The 27,637-nt window shown below is 35.5% G+C and overlaps 6 protein-coding genes across 6 annotated transcripts; 3 read left to right on the top strand and 3 right to left on the bottom strand.

The window, feature by feature from the left end:
- Positions 1 to 81: 81 nt before the first annotated feature.
- PHYBLDRAFT_170569 (hypothetical protein) lies at positions 82 to 1,336 on the bottom strand (the record flags this gene model as incomplete). The annotated part of the gene is made up of 5 exons (XM_018436377.1): positions 82 to 437; positions 519 to 685; positions 760 to 922; positions 1,045 to 1,089; positions 1,219 to 1,336. The coding sequence occupies 5 exons, from the start codon at positions 1,334 to 1,336 to the stop codon at positions 82 to 84; spliced, it is 849 nt and encodes a 282-aa protein (XP_018289234.1).
- Positions 1,337 to 1,815: 479 nt separating this feature from the next.
- Positions 1,816 to 4,159, top strand: PHYBLDRAFT_182160 (hypothetical protein). Its single transcript, XM_018438580.1, has 7 exons — positions 1,816 to 1,835; positions 1,905 to 2,225; positions 2,336 to 2,377; positions 2,455 to 2,602; positions 2,661 to 3,279; positions 3,352 to 3,538; positions 3,613 to 4,159. The coding sequence occupies exons 2-7, from the start codon at positions 1,920 to 1,922 to the stop codon at positions 3,862 to 3,864; spliced, it is 1,554 nt and encodes a 517-aa protein (XP_018289235.1). The 5' UTR covers positions 1,816 to 1,835; positions 1,905 to 1,919; the 3' UTR covers positions 3,865 to 4,159.
- Positions 4,160 to 6,902: 2,743 nt separating this feature from the next.
- PHYBLDRAFT_170571 (C2H2-type zinc finger transcription factor) lies at positions 6,903 to 8,744 on the top strand (the record flags this gene model as incomplete). Its single annotated transcript, XM_018436378.1, has 3 exons — positions 6,903 to 7,086; positions 7,154 to 7,285; positions 7,345 to 8,744. The coding sequence occupies 3 exons, from the start codon at positions 6,903 to 6,905 to the stop codon at positions 8,742 to 8,744; spliced, it is 1,716 nt and encodes a 571-aa protein (XP_018289236.1).
- Positions 8,745 to 9,865: 1,121 nt separating this feature from the next.
- On the bottom strand, positions 9,866 to 11,237 carry PHYBLDRAFT_66529 (hypothetical protein; the record flags this gene model as incomplete). Its single annotated transcript, XM_018441655.1, has 4 exons — positions 9,866 to 10,117; positions 10,206 to 10,337; positions 10,436 to 10,746; positions 11,129 to 11,237. 4 exons carry the CDS (start codon positions 11,235 to 11,237, stop codon positions 9,866 to 9,868), a joined length of 804 nt encoding a protein of 267 aa, XP_018289237.1.
- Positions 11,238 to 17,275: 6,038 nt separating this feature from the next.
- PHYBLDRAFT_134782 (hypothetical protein) lies at positions 17,276 to 19,918 on the bottom strand. Its single transcript, XM_018429672.1, has 6 exons — positions 19,715 to 19,918; positions 19,478 to 19,599; positions 19,200 to 19,388; positions 19,045 to 19,123; positions 18,685 to 18,826; positions 17,276 to 18,589 (listed from the first exon to the last, which is right to left on the bottom strand). Exons 1-6 carry the CDS (start codon positions 19,911 to 19,913, stop codon positions 17,971 to 17,973), a joined length of 1,350 nt encoding a protein of 449 aa, XP_018289238.1. The 5' UTR covers positions 19,914 to 19,918; the 3' UTR covers positions 17,276 to 17,970.
- Positions 19,919 to 22,207: 2,289 nt separating this feature from the next.
- On the top strand, positions 22,208 to 22,720 carry PHYBLDRAFT_170575 (hypothetical protein; the record flags this gene model as incomplete). The annotated part of the gene is made up of 3 exons (XM_018436379.1): positions 22,208 to 22,245; positions 22,295 to 22,538; positions 22,622 to 22,720. 3 exons carry the CDS (start codon positions 22,208 to 22,210, stop codon positions 22,718 to 22,720), a joined length of 381 nt encoding a protein of 126 aa, XP_018289239.1.
- Positions 22,721 to 27,637: the final 4,917 nt, after the last annotated feature.

A 27,637-nucleotide genomic window follows, 5' to 3' on the forward strand; every position in this document is an offset into this window, starting at 1 on the left:
TTATTTTATTTTATCTTATCTTGCTTCTTTTTTGCTTCTTTTTTGCTTCTTTAAATACATAATATAATCAAAAACCAAAAATCAAATGGCATCTCCCCACTGATTCTTTCTTGTCGTGCTTCTCTGCTCAGTCTCTTCGCGCGTTCGTGGCATCTCTTCTGTTCCAAATTCGCGCTGTTCTTTCAGACGTCTGGCAGCCTCCATTCGTTCCTGAGGCGAGCGCACTGCACCAGCATCAGAGTTCTGTTGTGCCTGTATTCTCAACCGTGTCCATGTATTGTTGGGAAGATTCTTGGCTCGTACTTCATCCCACGCACTAGTTGTAGTAGTTGTAGTATGAGGTTTTGTGGATTGTCTAGAGTTTTCGATTTGTTCTGTACTAGTGCCTGATAATTGTTCTGATCTCTTGTTTCCCCAGCTAGAAGGTCTCATGGAGTCTATAGATTCAAAATTGGTTTAAGAAAGAAAAAAAAAGTATGCTTTTTTCTTATATATAAATATATATAATATATATGTACCATTGGGTTCGAACCCAGATTCAAGTTTGGCATGATCATTGTCATTACTGTTGGTCGCGAAAGAGTCAAGAGATGAAAATTGGGCCCGTTCGTTTTGATCAATAGACGTCTCGTGGGATACTGTTTTGTTGTTGGTAGGATTATGATTACCATAGGCAATTTCTTTTCTTTTTTTTTTAAATAAAATTTTAGCTCAAGACTAATAATAATAATAGTAGTAATAATTAAAGAAAAAACTTACTGCGCGTCTCGGATGGCTCCAATGACTCTCTTTGGATTTGGAAGAGCTCTCAAGGTAGACGTGCCTGAAATGACTCCAGAAATGATACCCATTTGAGCTCCCATAAAGTAACAACCAGCAGTAATGGCCAGCAATTGGAATGGTGATGACTTTCTTCGTTTGCCTTTTTTGTTTTTGTTTTTTACAAATTGTATCCTGTTATTTTAGAAACAAATACTTATACACCTATATATCCTCTTCTATATAGACACATCGTAGTAAGTCTATCTTTTGGGGATTCCTTACCCAGCAAAAAACCACTTGTTGCTGCTGCCATTCCACCAATACCAGCTAGTAAATAGTTTGTGTAAATCAATTGACAGGACCTCAATTATTATTATTATTATTATTATTATTATTATTTCTTTATTTGGTGGTTTGGTAAACTGAATGAACATAGGTAGGCAGGTAGGTATTTACTGTGTATCTTTAGTTGGGTTCTTGCAGTGTCAATCGCCTGGATTTCTTGTTCACTGAGTCCCTGTTGCTTTGCCTTTTCATGGGCCAGTGCGAATGTAGCGTCATTAAAGGTAGCCATTATATATATATAAATAAATAAACACTAATAAGAAGAAGAAGAGAGAAAAGAAAAGAAAAATAGGAAATCCTGACGGTGTAATAAAATAATAAGCAATTACATACACATGTAATTGTATTATATAAATAAATATAAATATATATTATAGTTAATCTTGTACTTTGGCTGTGTTCAATTTTTTGTGACTGAGTCGGGATTCTTATTTTAATTTTATATAGCGTCACACTGCCATGACTAAATTCATTCGCACGAACAATATAAATTAAATTGAAATAAAACGTACACAAAAGGTTTACCTTGTACACATCCCTACCTTCTTATTCTCTATCTCTTTCTCTCTCTCTTTCCTTTTTGTCCTTTTTTATTATTGTTATTTTTTATTAAAGATAATAAGAGAAGAATAGCCATGTCAAAAACTGCAAAAAATAGACTTGATATCATTGCCAAACATTTACAAGAGCGTCCAAAAGATGAAGCAGCAGAAACCTCAGAATGGAAGGCAAATATAAACTATCTTTATAAGAAAAAATAGATGTTATTGGCTTATAAAGAACAACAATGACTATAGGATATTTTGGAAGAAATGTCAAGACGAAAGATAGGAAATAGTGTGCCAGATGTCGGTGATAGAGGATACATTCGTCAAAAGACGGCTGGAAAACTGTGGGTGCGTGAACGTGTGGATGGATTTACGGACAAGGGCAGCTTTAGAGAGATTGGAAGCTTTGCCGGAAAGACCAAATACAACAAGGATGGGTCGATCGAGTCTTTTAGCCCTGGCAACTTTATTGCCGGAAAGGCAACCGCAAATGGACGTAGTGTGATTGTGGGAGCAGACGATTTTTCGATTCGTGGAGGTCATGCAGATGGTGCCATTTGGGGAAAGTCAGTAAGTCTTGATGGTATTGCTTTTTTTTTTTAAAAAATAATAATAATAAAAATAAGAAAACAACCAGTGGATTGAAATCAAAGTATATCTAATTCTGCCTTTTTGATTAGTTATATGCCGAACAAATGGCAAGAAAATTAAAGATTCCAATGGTAAATCATATATATATATAAATATATTTATTTATTTTTATTTTTGGTGTTAATGGCTTTTAATTTTTTGCTGTTAGGTTCGTTTGATTGATGGTAGTAGCGGAGGAGGTTCTGTGACACTTATTCTGGATATGGGCGCAACCTATTTACCACCCTTGATTGGCATGCACGACATGATTGCCAGTCTGTCAGAGATTCCTGTTGTAGCTGCAGCGCTTGGACCAGGCAAGTTTTCTTTTGATTTTGATTTTGATTTTTGATTCTATTAATATCAATAATGTAGCTGTTGGACTTGGAGCCGCTAGGGCTACATTGACTCACTTTTCTGTGGTTTCTGAGGATATCGGATCTCTGTTTGCTGCCGGTCCTCCGATTGTTGCCAATGCAACATACGAAGAGGTCACAAAGGAAACCCTGGGTGGTGCCTTGATCCACACGTCCAATGGAACGTTTGACAATCTGGCCTCGACTGAACAAGAATGCTTTGACCAGATCCGCCAGTTCCTGGGATACTTGCCCTCGAATACCTTTGAATTGCCTCCTAAACACAACTCTGAAGATCCCGTTGACCGTCGGGATGATCAATTGCTGTCGATTATTCCCAGGCGTCGTCAGAGAATGTACCAAATCAGAGACATCCTGACCAAGGTAATAGACTCCCAAAGCTGGTTCGAAATCGGTTCTCGGTGGGGAGATGGTGCCGTGTGTGGGCTGGCCCGGATTGGTGGATACAGTGTGGGTATCATTTCGTTTGACTGTACTGTGAATGGAAGTGTGATTACGGCCGCCAGTTGTCAAAAGTTCAGGCGCCACATCGATCTTTGCGACACGTTTGGAATTCCGATCCTAAACTTTGCTGATTATGCTGGATTTGCGGTTGGTACAAAGGCAGAACGAGAAGCGTAAGTTAATCAGCATAAATATGTCTATTTGAATTAATTTGACACATTTATTTATAAATATATTGTCATTAGAACCATTCGACATGGGTCAACTCTCACAGCTGCCTTGTACCAGTGTGATGTGCCTTACTTTAGTATTGTTTTACGCAAGGTGTTTGGAGTTGCGGGTGCTGCATTTGTAGACAATCGGGTACCAAATATGCGAGTTGGCTGGCCAAGTGGTGACTGGGGAAGTCTTCCGCTTGAAGGTGGAATCAATGCAAGTCAAGACAAAACAAAAAAAAACAAAAAAAAATATAGTTGTGGTTGTGTAATTTATTGTCTATAATTTAGGCTGCTTATCGTCGAGAACTGGAGGCAGCAGGAGAAAACAGACAGCAGTTGTATGAATCTATCCTGGCCAAATTCGAGGCAGTTCGGTCACCGTTGAGAACAGCCGAGTTGTTTGACATGCCAGAAATCATTGATCCCCGCGACACGAGGCCCCTGGTGTGTGAGTGGGTCTCGATGGTGTATGACCATATTCTTCCTCATCGGCTGGAGAAAGTCAAGATTAACGGGCCCCGGGTGCTGTATAGACCTTAGAGGAGGGATCAATTTTTTTTATTATATATATAGAAAAAGAGGGGCATAGAGCAAAATGTTGATTTTTTTTTTCTTTTGGGCAAGTGTTACCACGTGCTTTTACGTTTGATGCTTGGTTTTGTTTTTATTTGCTTGTTTTATTTTATTCTCTCATTCACTTGCATACTACACCTCTTGTAAGTGTTATATTTTATTTGATTTGATTTTAATTTCACATTTACACTTGCAATCACACTACATAAGCAGGGGTCACAATATATATATAATTAAAATACATACAAATTTAATTAACAGCAAGCTTACGGCCATGACTTTTCTATCTAACCGGACTAATTAGTTGTCGTTAACCTGTCCGGGACCCGGTGTCTCTATAGTCTTTCAGGGCAAAATGACGTGTCCTAAAAAAAATAAACTATAACAATAATAACCAGTTAGAGCATCTGCAGCGGTTACATTAAAATTAATTTTTGCGACTGTTTTAATGTGGATTCCGAAATGTTCTCAAAAAAATCGTCTGCAGCGGTTACATTACAGACAACACTGAGCCTGTCACCGCTCCATACAAACAAAAATATATTACAGACAACATTATAGATAATGTAGTCCATTTTTAAGGTCAGAAACATTACATGTAGTGTTCCATTATAAATCTGTATTATCTTTTTGAATCGTTTTCTTCCCTTTCACATCCTTTGTTAAAGCGAACAATGGTCTATAGAAATGAGCAAAGAAATTCTCGCAAATTATGCTAACTATTAATCTGACAATATTGAAATTATTAAATTCATATTTTTAATGCATCCATAGAGAGCAAATGTTCAATAAAATAAATTTTAAGAAAAAGAATATGAACAAAACCATCAGTGAAAAACTGGAAACTTTAGACAGTCAAAAAGCTCAAATAGTTCCTTTGTAATGTAACCACAATTTGGCAATCTGTTTTTAGCTGGTATTCAATCCACGGTGTGGCTATACTACACTATATATAATGTTTTCGATAATGTAACCGCTGCAGATGCTCCAAATCTATTCTAGTCTGGCTAGAAATCACTGTGACTTTTCTAGTCTGGCTAGAAAGCAGTGTAAGTCTTTCATAGTCTGGCTAGAAATCCCTGTGACTTTTCTAGTCTGACTAGAAAGCAGTGTAAGTTTTTTATAGTCTGGCTAGAAAGCAGTGTAAGTCTTTTATAGTCTGGCTAGAAAGCAGTGTAAATCTTTTCTAGTCTGGCTAGAAATCCCTGTGACTTTTCTAGTCGGGCTAGAAAGCAGCGTATTTTTTTTCTAGTCTGGCTAGAAATCAGCGCAAGTCTTTTCTAGTCTGGCTAGAAAGCAGTGTAAGTCTTTCATAGTCTGGCTAGAAAGCAGTGTAATTTTTTTCTAGTCTGGCTAGAAAGCAGTGTAAGTCTTTCATAGTCTGGCTAGAAATCCCTGTGACTTTTCTAGTCTGACTAGAAAGCAGTGTAAGTTTTTTATAGTCTGGCTAGAAAGCAGTGTAAGTCTTTTATAGTCTGGCTAGAAAGCAGTGTAAATCTTTTCTAGTCTGGCTAGAAATCCCTGTGACTTTTCTAGTCGGGCTAGAAAGCAGCGTATTTTTTTTCTAGTCTGGCTAGAAATCAGCGTAAGTCTTTTCTAGTCTGGCTAGAAAGCAGTGTAAGTCTTTCATAGTCTGGCTAGAAAGCAGTGTAATTTTTTTCTAGTCTGGCTAGAAAGCAGTGTAAGTCTTTCATAGTCTGGCTAGAAATCCCTGTGACTTTTCTAGTCTGACTAGAAAGCAGTGTAAGTTTTTTATAGTCTGGCTAGAAAGCAGTGTAAGTCTTTTATAGTCTGGCTAGAAAGCAGTGTAAATCTTTTCTAGTCTGGCTAGAAATCCCTGTGACTTTTCTAGTCGGGCTAGAAAGCAGCGTATTTTTTTTCTAGTCTGGCTAGAAATCAGCGTAAGTCTTTTCTAGTCTGGCTAGAAAGCAGTGTAAGTCTTTCATAGTCTGGCTAGAAAGCAGCGTATTTTTTTTCTAGTCTGGCTAGAAATCAGCGTATTTTTTTTCTAGTCTGGCTAGAAATCAGCGTAAGTCTTTTCTAGTCGGGCTAAAAATCAGTGGAAATTTATTCTAGTTGGGCTAGAAAGCAGTGTAAGCATTTTCTAGTCTGGCTATAAACACTGCAAATCTTTTATAGCTGGGCAAGAAAGCAGTGTGATTCTTACAGCTAATTTAAAAACTGAAAAAGAAGAGGTAATTTAGTCTAATTATTATTCTTGAATTTTAATATACCCGAAGTAATTTTACCGAGTATGTTGAAGAGCATCTTTTAGTTCCTGAACTTTTGCTCGCAATTTTCTAGAGCTATATTGCTAGAACTTTTCTCCTTCTACCCTCAAATACATTTTAATTTTAGTACTTTTACTCTATTAATTTCTTCAGTAATCCTGAGTGTGATTGGGAGTTCTGTCATTTCTTTAAGTTTTTATATAATATCTTTCCCTGGATTATACTTTATTAATTCATATTCAACACGCTTTTCTTATATGCTTTCTGACCAGTTATACAACACAACAAACTCATCGCTTCTCGTATCCAGTAGAATTAACCTGATGGAATTATCACCTCAAAAAGTAAAAAATATTATGGTTGAAATACGGTAAAATTGTCTTTTTGATTCAAGCAAATTTTCTCAAAATAAAATCATATAGTTTCTTTAGTGTGATCAGAGACGAAGGATTCTATTTAGCGAGAACTATATCAAAGAATAGGTAAAACTTTAGATAACAGCAGGAAGAAGACTAAGTTTATTGAAATGTGTCCAAATATGGTAAATCTTATAACTTTTCCATTGATCCCCGCCACAATACAATTCTTTTTCATTATTCTCTTTAAAAATTAAGCCTATAATAATTGTGTGCCCATTAGAATATAGTAATATGAAAGGTTTATATATCAACTGTCTGTAGAATAAAATCGCTGCTCCTCGGAGGAGAGGGATGGCAAAGCCTTTCTTTTTTAAAAATAATAATCAAATTTGTCTGATTAATTAATTGAATTGTCATGACTTCAACTTTAGATTCTGACGATTCCAAGTCCAAAGTTTTAGCTTCTAAATATAACGAAAATCAATGTGCTTTTGAGTACTGCAAAGACTTTGGGAAGCGGTTTAGCGATAAAGCATTAAAAAATCATAAATATCAATACCACAATGAATCGTATAAGCTTAATTACACCGATCAACAAGGTAGAAAAAGAGGTATCACTTTGGGAACAAACTAATTTTTAAATCATTGGACTTGCTTTGTTGATAGGAAACGTGCAATGTGTGGAAATTAATCGAGTGAACAATATCCTGAGCTGCAAGTATTGTTCCAAAGAGTATACGTCGGCTGATACTTTAAGAAAGCATATTATTACCAGCCAGGCAAACTGTAGTAATGATGGTAAGGTGTAAATACGTCAAAAAAAAAGAGTCAGCGAATACTGATCGTGTTTGGCATAGATGTTAGTTTGGACAGCGATGCCGTAGATGGGACTTTATTGACTCTTGCCACAGTACCTACATTAACCGCATTAACCGAAACACCAACCATTGTAACCAAACTTGACAAACGACACGATTTTAATCAAGCAATTGTACAAGCATGTCAATCAATTGATGCAGCTGAGGAAGAAAAAGGCAAAAACAAATGGATCATTGAACAGTTGAAGCTTGAACCGTTCTCTCTCATTTACCGTGATCATAACAACAATATTGTAGAATACAATGCACTCAGTCACCACAACAACATCAGAGGTATGAGTGATCACACATTTGAATGCAAACCGATCATTCCGTCAAAACGATTATTCGATGGCAATGTTGTTGAGCAAAGCTTCTGTGCAAATTTGACATCATTGATTCACCGATCACCTCATCGAGGAATGCTTTCTGGCCGTCAATATTTTGAGCTGGACAAAAAGACAGCGCTCTTACTTAACAAAGATTGGACGCATGAACCACATATCAAGTTTGGCTGCGTCCAAGTTTTAGCAGGTTCAATTCTGATGAATGTCAATAACGGTGAAGCCATTCTTGTGAATACGGTAGAGACTTATGGTCGAACAAAATCAGTTGACATCCACCGAGAACTGTCTACTTCAGCTACCTCCTCAATCCTCACAACCACTCCAATGTATCCGAACATATGGCCTTGCATCCAAAGCACGAGGGATGGTTCTAAGCTGGTAATTGGGACCCAATCATGCGATTGCCTCATCACGTCAATTGTTCGCCTTGATCGAAACGAAAAGCCAAAAGTGGGCCCTTTGTCTTTTTACTTTGCTGCATCACCGCAACATACCAGGATTTTTATTGACCAAGACAGCTGGGAAAAAGCCAAGGAGATTGAGTCAAATACATCAATACGGTCAGTCGAACCTTTTAATTTGGTTGGCCAAGCAAGACAGCTCCGATCGCATTTTCACCATCCAAGCACTTACTTTCTTTGTCGTGCTTCAAGTCATCTGGCTCTACCACATTACTGTCAACCATATACAGTGTTTACTTATTGTGATCATGAAGGTGTGAAAAAATCAATGGACAATGAAAGCTCATCAGTGATCGCTTCTAAGCTCTTCCAGCGAATTGCATACACTGTTATCAAGTCGCCTTCTGAAGCGAGTATCAAAAAGGATCTTGTTGTTTCCTTGCATGGCCAATGCAACAATGATAGCAAAATCAAGAATCTTTTTACTGATCTGATCATGTTGTTTGGCAACTGTACCGAAATGCCCATTATTGGAAATATGGAATTGAACAACTGTGTTCTGAAAAATATGGCTAACATAATTTCACCGGATATCTGCAAGGCAAATGAAACAGTGGCAGCTAATATTCAAAGGCGATTGTGTACATATTGATTCATGATACCTGGTTGCGTTTCTTTTCATTTGACTAATATCCAACATTCTTGTTTGCTTTTTTAAAGAAATAATAATTATCTGGCTATTCCCCCCCTTTTTGTTATATTCTTTTTTTAAATATATATATATATAATGTATCCAGTATGTATGTGTATATATATATTTTATGCTTAAACTTAAAAAGGACCCTGCGGATTTTTCTGCTTTTACCATTTGCAATCATACGTATCACTTTGCGCCAGTTCGGAAACACAATTATTTATATATGTATATTGTATCCAAAGAACCAACAGAATACAAAGAAATGTATATATATAAAGGTTTTTCTTTTTCTTTTTAATTTTTATATAAAAACGGGATTTACTATAAACATATAGGTGTATTTTTATACATTTTGTGTGGACAGGTTGAAGAAAAAATAAGTAGTCAAAAATGTGTTCGGTCAATCAGATATATATATATATATATTATTATTACCAATACAATCATCAATATAATGTCATCAAAGTAACCAGTAATAATCTCCTCGATCCAAGTTAAGTATCAATAAATTAAAGCTAGTCAATTAAGACTTATAAACTTCTTGTATTCTTTTTTGTGATATCTCCTTATTATAACTTATTCCTAGTCTAACTTGCTGAAGACTAGCGAAGCACCAACCTGTAAAGAGGTCTTTGCAAGTCTTGTTCACCATTACGTAAATCAATTGTACGGCCGTTTGAATAAAACAAATATCTTTACTTGTTATTTATATAAATTCTCTATATGTCTCTATTACATTTAACCAACTATTCCATAGACAAAAAGCATCTTATCCAAGTCATCAGTTTATTTCCAAAAAAATAAAAATAAAAAGTGAGCCCATTTGAATATCCCACCGAATTGTTTTGGGTTTTTGGATCAAATTACTTTTTTTTTATTAAAAAAAAACAATAAGCTCTATTCAAAGTCTGACTACCCCGAGTAATTTAGGTTTCTGTTTTAGGATCCGTACCTCAATAATGGTAAAAGTAGATACTGAGAGGGTGATTTTTATGGAGATTAAAGGATAGAGAACTTTGCAAATGATGAATTATGAAATCTATTACAAAATTAAGTGTGCTTTCTATATGTTTTTTTTATTGTGGCAACCCCATTGCTGTTGTCATAACTCTGGTAGCACCAGGAAAGGCAAGGTTATCGGCTTGTGATTGCATAACAGAACGCAGTACAAGGTATAATTGGTCGATTAACATATCAGCAGGAACCTCAATAGGAGGAACGTCAAACATCTGGCGCACTTTTGTTACTCTGCCTTTAAATTCATAGAGAGGGGATGTCTCTTCGACAGAACTACTCATCAACTCATCGATTCCGTTTGTAACCGATAACTAGAAGCGAAAGAAAAACATTAAAAAGGATCAATTTAAAGTATCGTAAATAGAGTGCTCAACTTAACGAAAAAAAACAATTTCTTACCTGAGTAACAAGGGTATCCAATAAACTGTTCCATTCGTTGGCATTAATCAGAACAATGCTACTATGACACCCAAAAAGAAATTGTAACAAGGAAAGGAACATAGACCATATCGACAATCCATAGTTTCCGGGCTAATATAAAGTTCATATGTTATGTATATGTTATGTATATATATACCATTCTAGTAGTTAATTTGGTCCAAGTTTAAGACAGCGCAGAAAACACTTACCACAAACAAGGTTGAGGATTCAATACCATACAGGATCCGGCGCAATGCCGGCCAAACAGACATCCACAACATCAACGGGTCTGATTGAACATGCTCTTTTTCGTCAACATTAACACATACATAGTTTGAGCGTGATCTTAAAAGAAGCCAGCTCTTGAGAACAAGAAAACAAAGTGCCAGTGCTTCGCTTGATGTACTATCTGCAAAATTTGCTTCTGTACTATCAAGTGCAGCTTGAACAGAGTTTAAAGTTTGGGTTAAGAGGTCGGTAAACACATCCTCAAACTCGATAATCCCTTTGAGGCATTCATCTGCCCCGTCAGATAATAAAGCAAGGATAAATCAACTCTTTCTAGTCGGGCTAAAAATCATTGTACCTTTTCTAGACTGGCTAGAAAGCAGTGTAAGTATTTTCTAGTCTGGCTATAAACACTGCAAATCTTTTATAGCCGGGCAAGAAAGCAGTGTGATTCTTACAGCTAATTTAAAAACTGAAAAAGAAGAGGTAATTTAGTCTAATTATTATTCTTGAATTTTAATATACCCGAAATAATTTTACCGAGTATGTTGAAGAGCATCTTTTAGTTCCTGAAATTTTGCTCGCAATTTTCTAGAGCTATATTGCTAGAACTTTTCTCCTTCTACACTCAAATACATTTTAATTTCAGTACTTTTAGAGCATCTGCAGCGGTTACATTAAAATTAATTTTTGCGACTGTTTTAATGTAGATTCCGAAATGTTCTCAAAAAAATCGTCTGCAGCGGTTACATTACAGACAACATTATAGATAATGTAGTCCATTTTTAAGGTCAGAAACATTACATGTAGTGTTCCATTATAAATCTGTATTATCTTTTTGAATCGTTTTCTTCCCTTTCACATCCTTTGTTAAAGCGAACAATGGTCTATAGAAATGAGCAAAGAAATTCTCGCAAATTATGCTAACTATTAATCTGACAATATTGAAATTATTAAATTCATATTTTTAATGCATCCATAGAGAGCAAATGTTCAATAAAATAAATTTTAAGAAAAAGAATATGAACAAAACCATCAGTGAAAAACTGGAAACTTTAGACAGTCAAAAAGCTCAAATAGTTCCTTTGTAATGTAACCACAATTTGGCAATCTGTTTTTAACTGGTATTCAATCCACGGTGTGGCTATACTACACTATATATAATGTTTTCGATAATGTAACCGCTGCAGATGCTCTTAATGCAGCAGATTATAAGGAGCTGGGATTAAGTTGTGATGTAACCTTGTTGTATGTTTTGCTGTTTATTGGCCTTCTTACGCGTATTATGACTTTGTCTTTCTTTCACCTATTATATATTTATATATATTTATATAATTCTGTATCCTTAGGGACCAGATAAAACTATTTCAGCTGGTAACAAAAGAAAAAGTCAGAATTTGTGGTCCGGTAGAATAAAAATGTCGTCTCCCTAAAATTAGCGATTACAAGGTGTGAAACGCTAATTTTTGTTTTCGTGCGCGCTGAACCAACAAGAGTACGATTGGGACTACTTTGGATATCTTAATTATCAGTGATAAACTTTATAGGAACAAGCTTAAGGACTACACAACGCACACAATAGAATATTCATTAAATAATAATAATAATAATTAGAAATATAGCATTTCTGCATTAAGGAAAGAAGCTTTGCACTACAAGGATGCTTCAATAACAGCAAGAAAAAAAACGTTTAAAAAAATTCAAACTATTTTCCGTTCATGTTGTAACAGCACAAGTTACACTCTGTGAAATGTCTTTCCATGACCGCTTATTATATAAATACATGCAAAACAAATTCATCTCTTACATACCTACAAGCATACTTCTTCCTCCTCTTCTTCTTCAAAAATAAAAAATATTCATACACTAACAAAGGTTGTGTAAAGAAGTATTAAAGAATTCTAATTGTGAAATATCTACACATACAATCTGTCTAAATAAAATATTTGACAAACTTAAAATCCATAAATAATCAAATTATATAGTTGGAACGAGGATGGTTGTCCAAAACAAGAAAGTAATCGCACTGTGGGACAAAAGAAAAAGAAAAATAAAATGCGATTGATGACGTCTGGTTGGATAGTACCCAGTTTTTTTTTTTGCCCTTTTTCTCTCTCTCTCTCTCTTTTTTTACTACCAAAAAATATTATGCATTTGTTGAACCAATACCAAGGCTATTAGAAATACCCATAAATGGTATAGTTTTACTACATCCGAGATATGATTGATTGATTGATTGACCGACACGAGTGGACACCACTACATGGATTAGTCTTTGTTATATGGTAATTTTTTGCAGTGTCTGGTACTATCTTGTAGTGCAAGCTGTGATAAGCTATTTTGTTACCAGAGAGAATCGTTTCAAGGTGAACAACAAAAAAGACTTGAGTTTATTTATCTATTAAGCTCAAAAAGCAAGCCATACATATATATATACATTGAAAAAGTAACTGTAGGTATGTGATACTATTCTAATGTAATAAAAGCACCCTTTTACATTTCCCATTTACTATTGACCAATAAAGAGTTTTTATACATATTTGTGTATATAATTTTGGTTTATCGGAAAAGAAAGCATGATTTTTTGTTTTGATCCTATCAAGCATAAGAATATTTGGTTAATCAACGACCCTGATAGTATGATCTATGATAGCAAGAAGATGAAGCATATGTAAATTATATGCACGCATGCATTCTAACCATTCAGTTTTGTTTATTCTCAAGTCATTAAATCAATAAAGGCGGGTTATCGATCTTCTCAGCTGCAATCATCTTGAGCATGGGGTTTCTTCTTCGTCTTCTTCTCCTCTTCTATTTGGATCAAAGTATTACTATGGTATATAGATAAGTTTAGTCAAAACTTAATACTCTATGGTGCTATGTAAACTGTACCTTCTTTCTTGTTCTTCAAATCCTACAACATAGCCAAATATTCAAGTCAAGCAATATAGAGTCATACAAACTGATGTATACAATCTATAGATTTTCTACCATTATTGTTAATAATTTTTGTTTGTTTTTGTTTATTGGTTTCTTGGCCTATTGAGTCATTTGTTTTTTGTTAGATGCATGTAGTGTAAGCAAGTGGGTGGAATTAGACATATGTATTATATATATTTGAGAGCCAAATAAATAAAAAGACATTCATGAAATTGTCAACCTGATTGGCTGACACGAATTCAGGCACAACATGCTACATTTCAACCACAGATCATTTAGACAAGCAGTACGAAAATCAATGGGGTTAAAAGATAACATTGTAAAAATAAAAATGGCATTTCATAATGGAATAAAAAAAAGGAGGGGGGGGGTATAAAGAGAAAAAGATAATCAAGGCTAATTTGTATAAAGGACAAGAGATAATAATCACAAATGAAACCACCACCGGTACTCTATTGATGTTTAATAAAATAGTCAAACTCTGCCTTTCTTTGACTTACTTTTATTCACGTAATGTTCTTGTATTCGTGTGGAGTAACAATAATGTCCATTCGATTAAAGAAGCTGGTCAATGGTCATGACCACACATTAGATCTGTTTTTCTTTCTTTCTTGCATGTACAATTGATACACAGTAATGCTTATTTTTCTCTCTATAGAAAAGGATGTTGTGATTGCAGATGAAGGATGATAAAGAAGAGACAGAGATTTACTTTTAGAATTGTCAGTAATAAAAGCATGGACATGCGTCATTCACAAATAATACAAAAAATTATTCATTTTCATATTCTGGCCTTGACAATTAAGTTTGGATTTATATTATATTAAATGTTTATTCGGCTTGTTATCCGCATAATTACCTTCTTATATTATATTGTATTGTTTTTTTTTCCAAACCATGCAAATATATAAGTGATATCTTTGTTCATTCATAAGGTCTTAAAGTTCTATCGGCTCATTAGCACGTTGTCAATGTCAGTGTCAATCATACAGTGACATTCTTTTTTTATTTATTTTGATTTCCTAGAAGAGAGATACAATCAAGAAGAATTTAATATCCTTTTTCTCTTCTTCTTTTCCTTTACACACACACAAAACAGTCTTTGTGTATATAGCTTAGCATGTACGACTTTAATATCTAGGCATGTGCGACTTGGGATTTTCTTTTCGTCTGTACGACTTTAATTTCATGGCACACGACTTGAATGACTGAGTATGGAGACTTTTCAAGAGCAAGAGAGAAAGAGAGAGTACGACTTGCAATCCTCGGAATACCATACTTCTTCTTTAGGTATCTGTATTGAAGCTGAAAATAAAAGAAGAGCATCTTGTTCTCTGGTTGAATTGAAAGAGACAAGAGGTTAAAATTAACCTGCACAAATCAAGGCTGATGAACTTGCACTTCAAATGGAAAACAAGAAAAAGCAAAGAAAAAAAGGGCCAGCTCAAGTAGAGTCCAAATCCCAAAACAAACGCCAATATCCAGCCCAATTCAACCCAATTCAACCCAACTAAAACTAAAACAAGAAAATCCTATAGAGCCAAAAAGGGCGGTTGAATCTTTTATTCTTTTTTTTTATATATACAAATTTTATATATCAAATCTCCTTTTCCTTTCCTTTCCCCCTTCCCTCCCCCCTTTTCCTTTTCCCTTTTCCCTCCTCTCTATCTCTCACTCACTCCCCCCCCCCCCCTTTATTTATTTTTTACACACGAATATATAAATATAATAATTAAATATATATTTAAATATTTAATAGCAATTTCCTCATTATCGTTCCTCTCTTTCTCTCTTCTTCTTCCTCTTCCTCTTCTTCTTTCTACTTCTTTATCTACCTCTCCTTTATATATTTTTATATATATATACTTATATATAAATATATATATATTTGCACTCAGTCTTTCAAAAGATCCATGTGCTTGTAGAAATATTATTTTTAGATATATATAATATATATATATATAATATAAAGAAGAATATATACTTATATGTTCCATACAAATACACCTTGTATTTAATCACATCAAACACCCAATTTAATCGCATTATTATACATACACACATTCACACGCACGCCCTTTTCCTCTCATCATCTCCTTTTATCTCTCTCTCTCTCTCTTAATAAACCTTCTCATTTAAAAGAAGTACACCAACCTTCTTTTTATTTCCCCTAACAAACCCAACAAAAAAAAGTAAGTTTCTTTTAAAACCAAAACCAAAAAAAAAAGTGGATATTCACACGCACACACACACAGAGAGAGAGATAGATAGGTTTAGAAAAAGAAAGAGAGAAAAAAAAGAATATACATGGATAGATAAATGAACACAGAAGATGAGTCTTGCGACAATCTGCTAATCAACATGACCCATTCGACAGATTATGGCTTCCCCTCAAGTTAGCGCAGTACCAGTCACCAAGGTCATGGAAGATGGAGAGAAAAAATACCGTCGTTCTCATGAGACCCAAAACAACATCCCTACTTCTCCACCATACCCTCCATACTATGGACATATTGATCCTGCACAGATGGCAGCTGCTTATGAACAGCACCAGCAGTCGATGGCAGCTGCCTATGAACAACACCAACAATCAGTCGCTGCAGCAACAGCAGCAGCAGCAGCGTCGTCATCATCAGGAGGAGGAGGAGCAACTGGAGGAGCAGGTTCAACAGCAGTCAGCGGTGGATTTGATCCCAATGATGCATCCCACTATGCATATGTCTATCCTCTCAGCCCTCAGTTTTCTGTCCAGTACTACTCAGACTATGGGTACCAAAGCTATCCTGGATCTCCTGCCCTCCACCCACAGTCTCCTCCAATGAACCCCCAGTCACCACCTTTCAGCCCAACTTACCCCTACCACCAGGCCGGCGGTCTGACCCTTTCGCCACCCGCCCACGCCTACATGCTTCCTCCACATGGCCAGAACTTTCCTCCGCTCCATATATCCCCAATCTTGACCGGAGCAGCCTCCGTGCCCGGGTCTCCTCCCCATCCTTACCTTCAGCCTTTGCCAGGACCATTCCATCTCAACGAAAACCAACGGTCAAAGAGACATCATCATCATCATAACAGCAACAACAATACTAATAATAATCACCATTCCGGAAACTCCAATGGTGCCTCTGCTGCTGCCGCTGCCGCTGCCGTTGCCGCTGCTGGTTCTGCTGCCGCTGCTGGTGGTTCTGCAGCCGTCGTCGCCGCTGCCGCTGCCGCCGCCGCTGCCCAGGAACTAGAGGACGAACAGATGATGCACTACCATTCTCTTAATATCTATGTCCGTGGTCTGTCGAGCACAATCAACGACGATTCGTTCTTGGATCTGTGCGAGGAGTATGGCAAGGTCGTCTCGTCAAAGGCCATTCTTGACCAAAAGACCGGCGAATGCAAAGGTTATGGTTTTGCTATGTACGAGAGAGAAGAGGATTGTCAGGCGTCAATCGACGGTCTCAACAAGGCTGGTCTCCAGGCATCCTTTGCCCGGGTTGGACACGAATCCTTTAGTTCGCGCCTGAGACACTTGCAAGACGAGACATCTACCAACATCTATATTTCTAATCTTCCTCTTGACATGACTGAACAAGTAAGAAACATATACAAAAAATCACTTTTTAAAACCAATACTCATGCTCTTATCTTCCGTTGTATTGTATTGTGTTGTGTTGTGTTTTATAGAAACTAGAGGATCTATTCAAACCTTGTCTGACGGTCTCTAATCGTATCTTACGTGACCCACAGTCTGGTATGAGCAGAGGTGTTGGATTCGCAAGGTAAGAAAGAAATAATACCAAAAAAAAAAAAGGAGGAGGAGGGGTGGAAATGAAAGAACGAAACTAAATAACATAACCTCTCTTGATTATAACCAAACGCATCAAAGACTCTCGGACCGTGGATCAGCCATGACTATCATCGAAAAGTTTAGTGGCTATAGTATCCCTGGCTCTTCGGCACCACTACAGGTTCGATTTGCAGATTCGCCAGCTCAAAAGAAACTCAAGAACCAGACTGCACGCAAGCGTATGTTTAGACCTCGCGATTTCCAATCCATGGGTGGATTCCCTATTCGCCAGATGCCAATTACACCCGAGACTATGTTGGGCATTGCTCCCACACCGATGGCTAATATGTCAGCATACTATCAAAACCCTGCAAAGTAAGTTAATTGACGAGCATTGTATATAATATCATCATTATTAGCATTTGTATTTGTATTTAAAATTGTTTGTGCTTGTTTATTAGTGGATATACTTATCGTTCAGAATCTGCTGAACAAAGCACACCACCATCTGGCCCAGAGGATTCTTTGGCATCTCCTCCCAGCGAATCAGAGAAGGCTGTGTTGGCAGGTTTAGACAATATGACTATTACTGAAAAGCAGCCAGTCAACCAGGAAGAATCATAAAAAAAAAGAGAGAAAGAAGATAAAAAAAACCAGAAAAAGAACAGAGTTCTGTAGTCATGTTTGTGTTGATGTATTAAAGAAAGAACAATTCAACCTATTCATTTTATTTACAAATAAAATAATAAACAAAAAAGAAAGAAAGTAAAGAAGTATATTATACATATTTAAACTTATTCAAGATGTGTCTTCAAATGTTTCTGTGGCCCATTCAGGAAGTTCGGTTTCATAAGCCCAATCTTCACCTGAGTAGCGCAAGGCATGAAGCCAGATATAAAGATCACTTTGTACCGGATCAGCAAGCAGTGCAATACTACATTCATCACATTTTTGCTCATTTGAGGTTATTTCTTCTGTTACTGATTCCGGTACTGATTCCGGTGCCGATTCTAATCCTGGTTCTGATTCTGGTGCTCTATTTGTTGTAGGTACTGGGAGAGGAACTGGTGCTACTGGCTGCCAATCGCCATCTTGGTATTCTGAATTGGCCAAGAGACTATCTACTAGACTTTTTGATTCTTCTTCTGACATATGTTTGCCTGCATGTAAGATGGGTGCCCATGAGGTATTGTTTCCATAGAGGGGATCATTGGCAATCGGATACCCAAGGTATCGTAAATGAACACGAATCTGGTGGGTCCTGCCCGTCAGGGGCTTACAGAGTACCACACTGGTCTTGCCATTATAGCTCAGACGTTTAAATACGGTCGTGCAGTCCTTGCCATCCTCGTGGACATAGTTTAATGACAATTTAAACGAAATTGTCTTGATCGGCGCCTCACACACAATCTCACCCCTTGTAAAAAAGAAAGAAAAAAAGAAAGGAATTCATATATTAAAGATAAAGAAGAAGAAACAAAAAAGGTTATTATAGTGGGGGTAATTACTTACTCTGGGAATTCACCTTCGACTCGGCACACATATTCCTTGCGAATCTTACCTGTCGTCATCTCACGTTCGAGTTCCTGAGCACGTTTGGCATTCAGGGCAATTAGCATTAGCCCCGATGTGAGCCGATCCAGTCGATTGGCAGCTAAAATGATACGTTTATATAAATAAATCAATAATTGTAGGTTGATAATTTGTTATAATTCATGGGTCCTAAAAGGGATATGAATGGGAGGAGTAAAAAAAAAACCGAAAACGAAAAAGAAAGGGGAAAAGTCATTTTCTTATTTGTCTGTACTGCATTGTTTTGTCAAGATAATTTATAATTAATTTAAAGTAATTGAATAGAACAAAGGGACTCACGGAATAGAATGGGTATCGAATGTGTTTTTCGTAAAACATGAATTACAGTATTGTGTCTATATCTTCCAGCCGGGTGAACCTTTAAAATTTATTTATTTATTCGTTTATTAAGATCACACACACACATATATATATATTCTTCTTTTGTTTCTTACCGGAATTCCACCTGGTTTATTTACCACGTAAAGATCCTTGTCTTGATTTACAATCACAATATCCTTGTCTGTCACAGGAGGTTCGTGGCGGTGGATCTGGTGGCCAATGATGTCTTGGTTTCTGACAATTGTGTCAATCTTGACAGGTTTATCGTTAATGGTAATTAAACCCTTTTCAATTGCATATTTCTACAAGATGTACAATAACAATGATGTATTGCAAATTAATGAATTGATTAATGAAACTTGTCTTTATTTTATTTTATATGCACGCTTACATAATATTGTTCGCTGCGATCCCTGAACTCTTCTGTAAAAACACTCAAGAGGCTACGGCCTAACCAACGACCTTTTGCATAAGCTTGGTATTTAAAGAAATAAGGCTTGACTTTACGAAGACCTTTTAGAAATAATAAGCATAAGTATCTGTCTTTTTTTTTATTTTTTTGTTTCGTAGCAGGAACGTATATGCATGCATGCATGTATTACAAATGGTGTTTCTATTTTCGTTTTACCATCTTCAATATAATATTCTGCTGAATTCAAGTCATCGATTGAACGGAAATCGTCTGGTTTACGTCGACTGCTGCGTGGAAGTGGTCGCGCTGAATCTGGTTCGACTTTTTGTTTTTTTATGGGCTGAACTTCTTTTTCAAGTGTCTCGGCTTCTCGTTTGTCAAGAACAGGTTCACTGCCAATGGTTGTTGATTCCATTTTTGTAGATTTAAGAGTAAATCAAACCAAATTACAAAGTAAAATGTTAAAGAAAATATATATATATATATAAATATAAAGTAATAAAAAGCCACCTCTTGACAACCAAAAAAGGACTTTTCCTTGTTTGGATGTGATTTTATTTTATTTTATTTTTGAAAGGGAATGAGAAGGGAGGAAAAATAATCAAGTTGGCCAATGAAAGAAGACCGAGCCAAAGATTGCAGCACTTTCAGAGCATTTAACAACACTTGTTTCCTTTTTTATCCATAAAGTATAAATATATATACAAATACGTGTTTTGCAGAATTCAATATATTTGTATATAAAGTAAAAAGACGGTTCCCAATAATTGGGAAAATTTTAATTATTACCACGTATTTCTGGCTCTTTTTCTTATATATAAATATAAATATATTTCAATAGGAACAATGGTAATAAACATGGCAAGGTTTTTTTTACTGTTATTATTATTTGAACCAATTTGCAAATAATATTTTTATTATTAAAATATCTATATATAAACGAAGCACTTTTTATATATAATTTCTATTATATGTGAGCACAAAGTCTATTTTGTGTGATACCATGAATTTTTCTATTCGCTCACAACGCAACCTACAGTATACAGTACGCCCTCCCCTAGAACAAGATCCTATAAAATAGTTATATATATATATAAGAAACGGTAATATTTATATATAAGGCAGGGATTGTGATCATGAGATAATTAGTCAATTCAACCTCTTCTCGACCATTTCCCCCTTTCTTTTTATCTTCTCTCTTACCCCCTTTCTCATCATCCCTTCTAATCATTACTTCTGTCCCGATTGTTCAGCCAAATAAGCAATTAAGCAATTAAGTACTTAATCAATCGAACAAACAAACAAATATGTATGAATTTATATGTTTTCTTTTTATAATAATAATAAAAGAAAAAAGGAAACTTAATTAAATCCAATTGTTTAAAAAAGATACAAGATAAATTACAAGCAAATCTCAAGAAAATCTTAAATAGCAATATATAAATGCTTTTGTAAATTTCAATAGATTACAAGGCATAGGAAAGGCAATAAAGAACTCGAGGTCTTGCAAAATAAATGTGGGACAAGAATAAAATAAATAAAAATAAAGGTGTACTCTATTATAAGCGGTCTTTTTTCTTATTTTTCTTTTCTATATAATATATAACAGTAAAAACAGTGCCAAATTGAGGGTCTTGAAATTGAGAGCGGGAAGTAAAATACCAACAGGCAGCTTTTTTCTCTTTTAAACCGGCGCTTTATTTACTCTCAAAAGCGCGTTTTTTTTTGTATTACCGGATTTCTACTTTAAAAATTTTCGTTTTGCTCTTTCTTTTATGAAAACGAAAACCAAAACTTTTAAAGTGGAAATCAGGTATTCAATTAATAACCATTTGCGCCCTACATTTAGACTTGGCCATAAAAGAATACACTATATAAATAGCCAGCTATGAACAAGATCATAAGGAGCTGCTATCATTAGATTGTGACACAACCTTGATGGGTATTTTTACTCTTTATTGGCCCTTTTTACGTATATCATGTCTTTGTCTTTTTTTTCACATAAATATTATCAGAGTTTGTAAGCACCAACTGGCAAGTAGTTTCCATCTATTATTTTATTTTTATTTTTTTGCAAAGTACAAAAGAAAAATCTTAATACGCATATTCTGTATCCTGTCCTATAGCTATTATAATAAGTATAGATCCTTGGGGACCAGATATAATTATCTCAGACCGGCAAAAAAGTCCTAGTTTGTGATCTGGTAGATCTGAAATGTCGTCTCCCACCAGAAAGCGTCGCTCCCCTCTAGAATTATCATTATTTTGAAACATTTAACAGATATCAAAGTCTGACCCCCAAAAAAAGTGTGTCTTACGTAAAAAAGAAAAAAAAAGTAATTATGAGTAACGTCAGGCCTAATGATTCCATTTGGTCTTATCAGAACGTCCTGTCTGCATCCTGCCAGTATGTCCTTAACGTTTCTCGTGTTTTATTCACATTTACAAGAGACATCGATGTCAATTGTCACCAATGCTCAAAAACGTCTGGGCCATAAATTTCTGTAGTATGCGTTGCCTTTTTGTTTGGTGTTATAGGGTTTATTTGTAATAATCAATTTCGTTTCTCTGTTTCGTTTTGTGAAAAAAACCAGCACCTCAAAATCAAAAGGGTATCTCAATAAAATGATAAAAGCTGAAGAGAAAAACTAAAAAGGCTGAATTCGAATTTTTCTTTTGTCAATCATTTGGGCTCCTTTTTTGCAGAAGATGGTACCTATTCATGACAATATTATCAAAGTCAAAAGGTAATGCTTTTTAATTTATCTCAATTGTTACTTTGGTTATTTTTTTCAGTACCAATAGTGTTGAATTCACCAACCCATATACCCAATTTATAAGGCAAATGCAATATGAAAACAACAGAAAATTGTGTAGATTGAAAATTGATATTCGAATTGTTGTAACTCTTGCTGGTATTGACATATATACTGGTGCAGTAAAATTGCTTGTGAATACAAAGTATATTGTTAATGGGTTGTTGAATTGCATTCATGACATCACAGATGCTCGTGAAATTTTTGGTGCTTATATTCAAGTGGTATGTATAATGATGCTCATCTTTTTTTTTAACTCAAAATGTGCCAATTTAACCTCGACTTTGTTGTAGATCGATATGGATAGATCTTTTTGGTTGATGAAGATAAGAATATTGAAACAAATGATTTTGGAGACAAACATCCCATTGCAAACCACGATGATTACCTATTTATTTATTTTTAAAAAAAAAAGAGTGTGTCTCTCAATTAAACCTTTCGTAATTTTATCTTCAACTACCTACTATGATCAAGGTTACTTTGTTTCTGATTTGAAACATTGATTTTTGGAAACTGTTGAGTGAAATACTTCATTCTTGCTCACACGTATATTTCTCAGGATCTAGGAACAAAATCGAAAAGTACTGGCACTCCCAATATGTTTTCTAGAAATACGTCAATATATTCGATAATAAAAGCGCCCTTTGATATTACACAAAAAAAATACGCGCTTTTTGGAGTAAATAAGTCGGCCTTTGAAAATAGAAAACCCGCAGAATGAGAAAAAAAAGCTGTTCATTGGTATTTTATTTCCCGTCATCAATTTAAAATCCCGTTATTTGGCTGTATTCACTGTATATATTCTTCATCTTCCCTTTCTCTTTCTCTCTCTTTCTTTATTTTTTGTTTTTTGTTTTGTTTTTTGCACGTCTTTAAGCAACTTAATTTTATTTTATTTTCTTTCTCTTTCTATTAACCAACCCGCTCCTTTCTTAATTTCCTCTTTCATTCTCACTCTTTTTACATCATGTGCGATTTATCCGATCCGAGAATCACAGAAGCATACAATGATATTATTGAAGATGAGCCAACCAACTGGTGAGTTTTTCTGTTTTGTGTTTACATGTTGTCATCATTGTGCACATTGTACTTTTGAGGGGAATCGTCCTGAATAATATGAAGAGGAAGAGCAAAAAAAAACTTATTTTTATATATACTAATAATGATAATAATGCGTGTGTATGAATGGCTAGGCTTATTCTCGGATATCATGATACCAGAGACGTTATTTCTCTGTATTCCAAAGGTACAGACGGTACCAGGTAAAGAAAAGAAAAATTCTAGAGTCTCTAGAGAACCTATTCTACATTATAAATCCATAATTATACATATTTTACTCTTGTATTTTATTTTTTTCATCAATCAGTTGTTAAAATTATATTACTTCTTATGTGTGCAAAAATAAATAAATATTATAAAATACTTTAAATAATAATATAGTATAATATAATATAATTTAAAAATAATAATAATCAGAAGAAGACGAAGAAGAAGCAGAAGCAGAAAAGGATCCTAAAACACAATTTTTTTTCTTTCTGCTAGTGAATTTCGCAATCATTTAGTCAATGAAATCCAATACGGCTTTGTGCGTGTCGATGACCGGTTCATCCTCATCACCTATGTGCCTGACCAAGTGAGGTAAGTCAAAGAATTTCTATAGCCATACCTCTTTTATATATATATATATATGAATTAAGTTACTCATTGGGTCAATCTCACATTATTATTATTGTTATCATATATGTGCTTGGTTGTATTTCACTAGTGGTGTGAGAAGAGGTAAGCAATACAGTCAATCAAAACTTACCTATTTGATCTAAATGTTTATCTATCTATGCATTTATCTAACCCACCTTATTTATCGCTTATGCTTGTAATTAAATAAATTTCTAATTATAATGGTTCATGGTCATCAGCTCGAGCTCTAGTGCACAGTCGATCAGTTGCCGCTCTTTTCAAGATGCACCATGCGCAGATTACTGCTTCATCTCTGAATGACCTGAGCGATTCCAGTATCCGCACGCGGCTAAAGTTGGGTGAGAACCATGTGCCCAACAGAACTCGCCCGACATCTATGTCCGAGCGTAAGCGTGCTTCGGGATCCACCCGCCGCCGATCGACTCAATTACCCAGCCCATCTCCTTCTACTCCTGTTCCGGCCGACGGCTACAGCCACGACCTCAATGTCACTACCGAAGAACCCGAGACATTTGTTGAGGCCAGCGAAGAACTTCCTGTCACTCCCTCTGAATCCGTAGCCTCGAACTCGTCCCCTCAGCCCGGATCATCATCACTCGATACCCGCGACAGACCCCAGACTCCTTCTCAGATCCCACAACGACCTCAGACTCCCTCTTCTCAGAGACCTCAGACTCCCTCTTCTCAGAGACCTCAGACTCCTTCCTCCCAGCAATCTCAGACACCGCAGCCATCTCAGATCCCTCAGCGTCCTCAAACACCCCAAGGAAACCTAGATATCCAGCAACAGCAGAGATTAGCCGAGCAGCAGCAACTCCAGCAGCAGCAGAGATTGGCCGAACAGCAGCAACAACTTCAGGAGCAGCAGAAATTTGCTGAACAGCAGCAGCAACAGAGATTGGCCGAACAGCAACAGCTCCAGCAGCAACAAAGATTAGCTGAACAGCAGCAACAACAGATATTGGCTGAACAGCAGCAGCAACAACAGCAGCAGAGATTAGCCGAACAGCAGCAAATTCAGCAGCAGCAGAGACTGGCTGAACAACAGCAGCAGCAACAAAAACTGGCCGAGGAACAGCAGCAACAGCAATTGGCAGAACAGCAGAAATTTCAACAGCAGCAAAGGGCTAAGCAGGAGCGTGCTGCAGCGGAAGAAAAAAAGAGACTCGAGGAACAGGAGATTCTAGCTCAAGCTGAAGCTGCGGCTGCAGCAGCCGCTATTGCTGCTACCAAAGCCAAGGCTGAGGCTAAGTTGCAGGCAGAAAGAGAACAAAAGGCTCGTCTTGTGGCTGCCAAAGAAGAAGAAGAAAGGCGTAAGATTGCTGAGCGTGAAAATATCGAGCTTTTGAAGAAGCAGGCTTCTCAACGCAAGAAGGCCGAGACAGAGAGAAACAAGGATGTGAGTGTGTGATTTTTTTTTCATTCTTTACTATTAACATTGTCGTCTTCATTAAAGAAGAAGAGGTAGAGCTAGAAGAGGAAGATGAAATATATATATAAGAAAAAAGGAGGAGGGTAGTGAGGGGGGTAGTAAAGATTATTGGATTAGTAGACTTTTTCTTTTTGTTTCTTTTAAATGTGTATCTGGTTTAGTCGGATCAAGTCTGTCCGAAATGATCCTTTTTTTTTTACAAAAAAAAAGCTGAATATATAAATGTATAAAATAAACTGATTGACCTCTCCCCTCTTTTTTCTCTCTATAGATTGTACTTTCTGGTTTTGCTTCTGTTCAACCCAGCAATAGCCCAGTAAGTTTCAATTTATGTATTTTATATTTAGACTTGTACAACCAGCTCGTCTGTAAATTCTTTAAAAAAGATGAAAAGGAGTAAAAGGGGGGTAGATGACATAAAATAAAAAATAAAAAATAAAAAAAATACGGTGGCTATTTTGGCTCTATGGGAACCGGTTTGTATTTATTCATATTCGTATATATATTTTTTGTATAGTTCTGGAGACGCCGTTACTTTATTATCAGAGGAAGCAACCTTTTGCTGTACAGTGATGAACTGGTAAGTTTAATTCTTTTCTTTTCTTTTCTTTTCTTTTTTTTTCAATTCAATTCAAGGCTTATAAAACAATTACTATAATAACCCAAAATTTGTTTATGTAGCAAAAATCCCCCATTACCACCATTGATCTTCAGTCAGTGACACGCTTGTGTGCAACCGATGAAGAGCACGATACATATGTGCCCAATGCATTTGTGCTGTTCACTCGAAATGAAGGTTCTTTCCAGATCTTTGCTGACAACAGAAAAGGTGCTACCACCATTATCAATGCCCTTCAAGAAGTCATCAGTGGCTATTAAACAAACATCCTCTACCATTATTCTTTTTTATTTATTTATTTATCTAAGAGAAGAAGAAAAAGAAGAAACAGAAACAGAAAGAAAAATGCGAAAGATGATTTGAAGAAAGCCTATATTTTAGGAGAGATACCTTGACGTTTATATATATATGAACTCATTTTTATACCATTTTTCTTTCATTTCCTTTCTTTCTTTTTGAATATCCTCGCCTTTAACTTTAAACCCAACCAAACCTTACTTCCCACACCAACCCTCACACAATTCACATATATATCATATCACTTTTTACAATTTCCTTTTATTTTCTATTTATTTATTTATTTCCCTTTCTATTTACACTTTCTAGTGTATCAAAACGTCTTGTTGTATTGATGAGATTGAGAAGATACCTGGCGAAATTGTGCTTTACTTATTTATTATTATTTCCTATATTTTATTTTTATTTTTCTTTCTCTTAATACATTTCCTAAATTTTATGGTATGCGATATCTTACAAAACAAACAACAGCAAAAAAAAACAAGGTATAATTGCTACATGTTGAGTAATTGAAAAAAAAAAACGGCAACAATATTATGGTAGATGGTTTTGGTGGCTATTGGTTACTAGGCAACCCAAAAAAAGCCCCAGGAATAAAAAGAAATAATGTGTAATATATACATATATATATATACACCTTTAATCTATGAGACCTTTTTATTCAAGAAGATCATTGAACGCACTTCTTCCATTCTTTTTACTTTTTTTATTTCAAATGAAATATTTATATTTATACATCTGTTGAGGATAAATTGAGCTTTTATTTGAAGTTAATTAAAACTCGGTTACCAAGAGTTTAAAAATAAATAAAAAAAAGGGTCACTCGGGTTTCTGTTGCTATGGAGATCATGTCTATTTGTACCTGAATTAGGATATATGAAATAATGTAGATACTGATGGCATTGATGATCAGTAATAATAACGTACTAAAGACATGAATCCTGTGTAAAAGTATTTTCATGCATGGAAATAATAATATATATGATTTTAAATGAATATGATTGGATTACTTTGATATATCTATCTATCTTCTTCTTCTTCTCTATTTCTATTCGCAGTTTATAAAAGCTCAATGAGCAATATAATCCAGACCAAAATATGATGTCATGTCAAGCTGTAGATATATTATATATATAAAAACACATATCGCTAAGCAGATTTTTTTTAAAATTAAAAATCGTCCGAAAATTTTCTCTTTCTCTTACAATTTTCAAAATATAAAAACAACAACAACAACAAAGCAAGAAAAAAAAAAGACTTGATGACCAGTAAAACAA

This window comes from Phycomyces blakesleeanus (assembly GCF_001638985.1).
Source record: "Phycomyces blakesleeanus NRRL 1555(-) unplaced genomic scaffold PHYBLscaffold_16, whole genome shotgun sequence".
Classification (NCBI taxonomy): Eukaryota; Fungi; Mucoromycota; class Mucoromycetes; order Mucorales; family Phycomycetaceae; genus Phycomyces; species Phycomyces blakesleeanus.

What these genes read in the sequence shown, in the direction of transcription:
- PHYBLDRAFT_182160 (XM_018438580.1), top strand. Translation starts at nt 1,920, where the DNA reads ATGTCAAGACGAAAGATAGGAAATAGTGTGCCAGATGTCGGTGATAGA. An exon ending in GTGCCATTTGGGGAAAGTCA is followed by an intron (nt 2,226 to 2,335) that starts GTAAGTCTTGAT and finishes CTTTTTGATTAG; the next exon opens with TTATATGCCGAACAAATGGC. An exon ending in CGCTTGAAGGTGGAATCAAT is followed by an intron (nt 3,539 to 3,612) that starts GCAAGTCAAGAC and finishes TCTATAATTTAG; the next exon opens with GCTGCTTATCGTCGAGAACT.
- PHYBLDRAFT_134782 (XM_018429672.1), bottom strand. Translation starts at nt 19,913, where the DNA reads ATGGAATCAACAACCATTGGCAGTGAACCTGTTCTTGACAAACGAGAA. An exon ending in ATAAACCAGGTGGAATTCCG is followed by an intron (nt 19,124 to 19,199) that starts GTAAGAAACAAA and finishes TAAATTTTAAAG; the next exon opens with GTTCACCCGGCTGGAAGATA. An exon ending in TTCGATACCCATTCTATTCC is followed by an intron (nt 18,827 to 19,044) that starts GTGAGTCCCTTT and finishes GTATCATTTTAG; the next exon opens with CTGCCAATCGACTGGATCGG.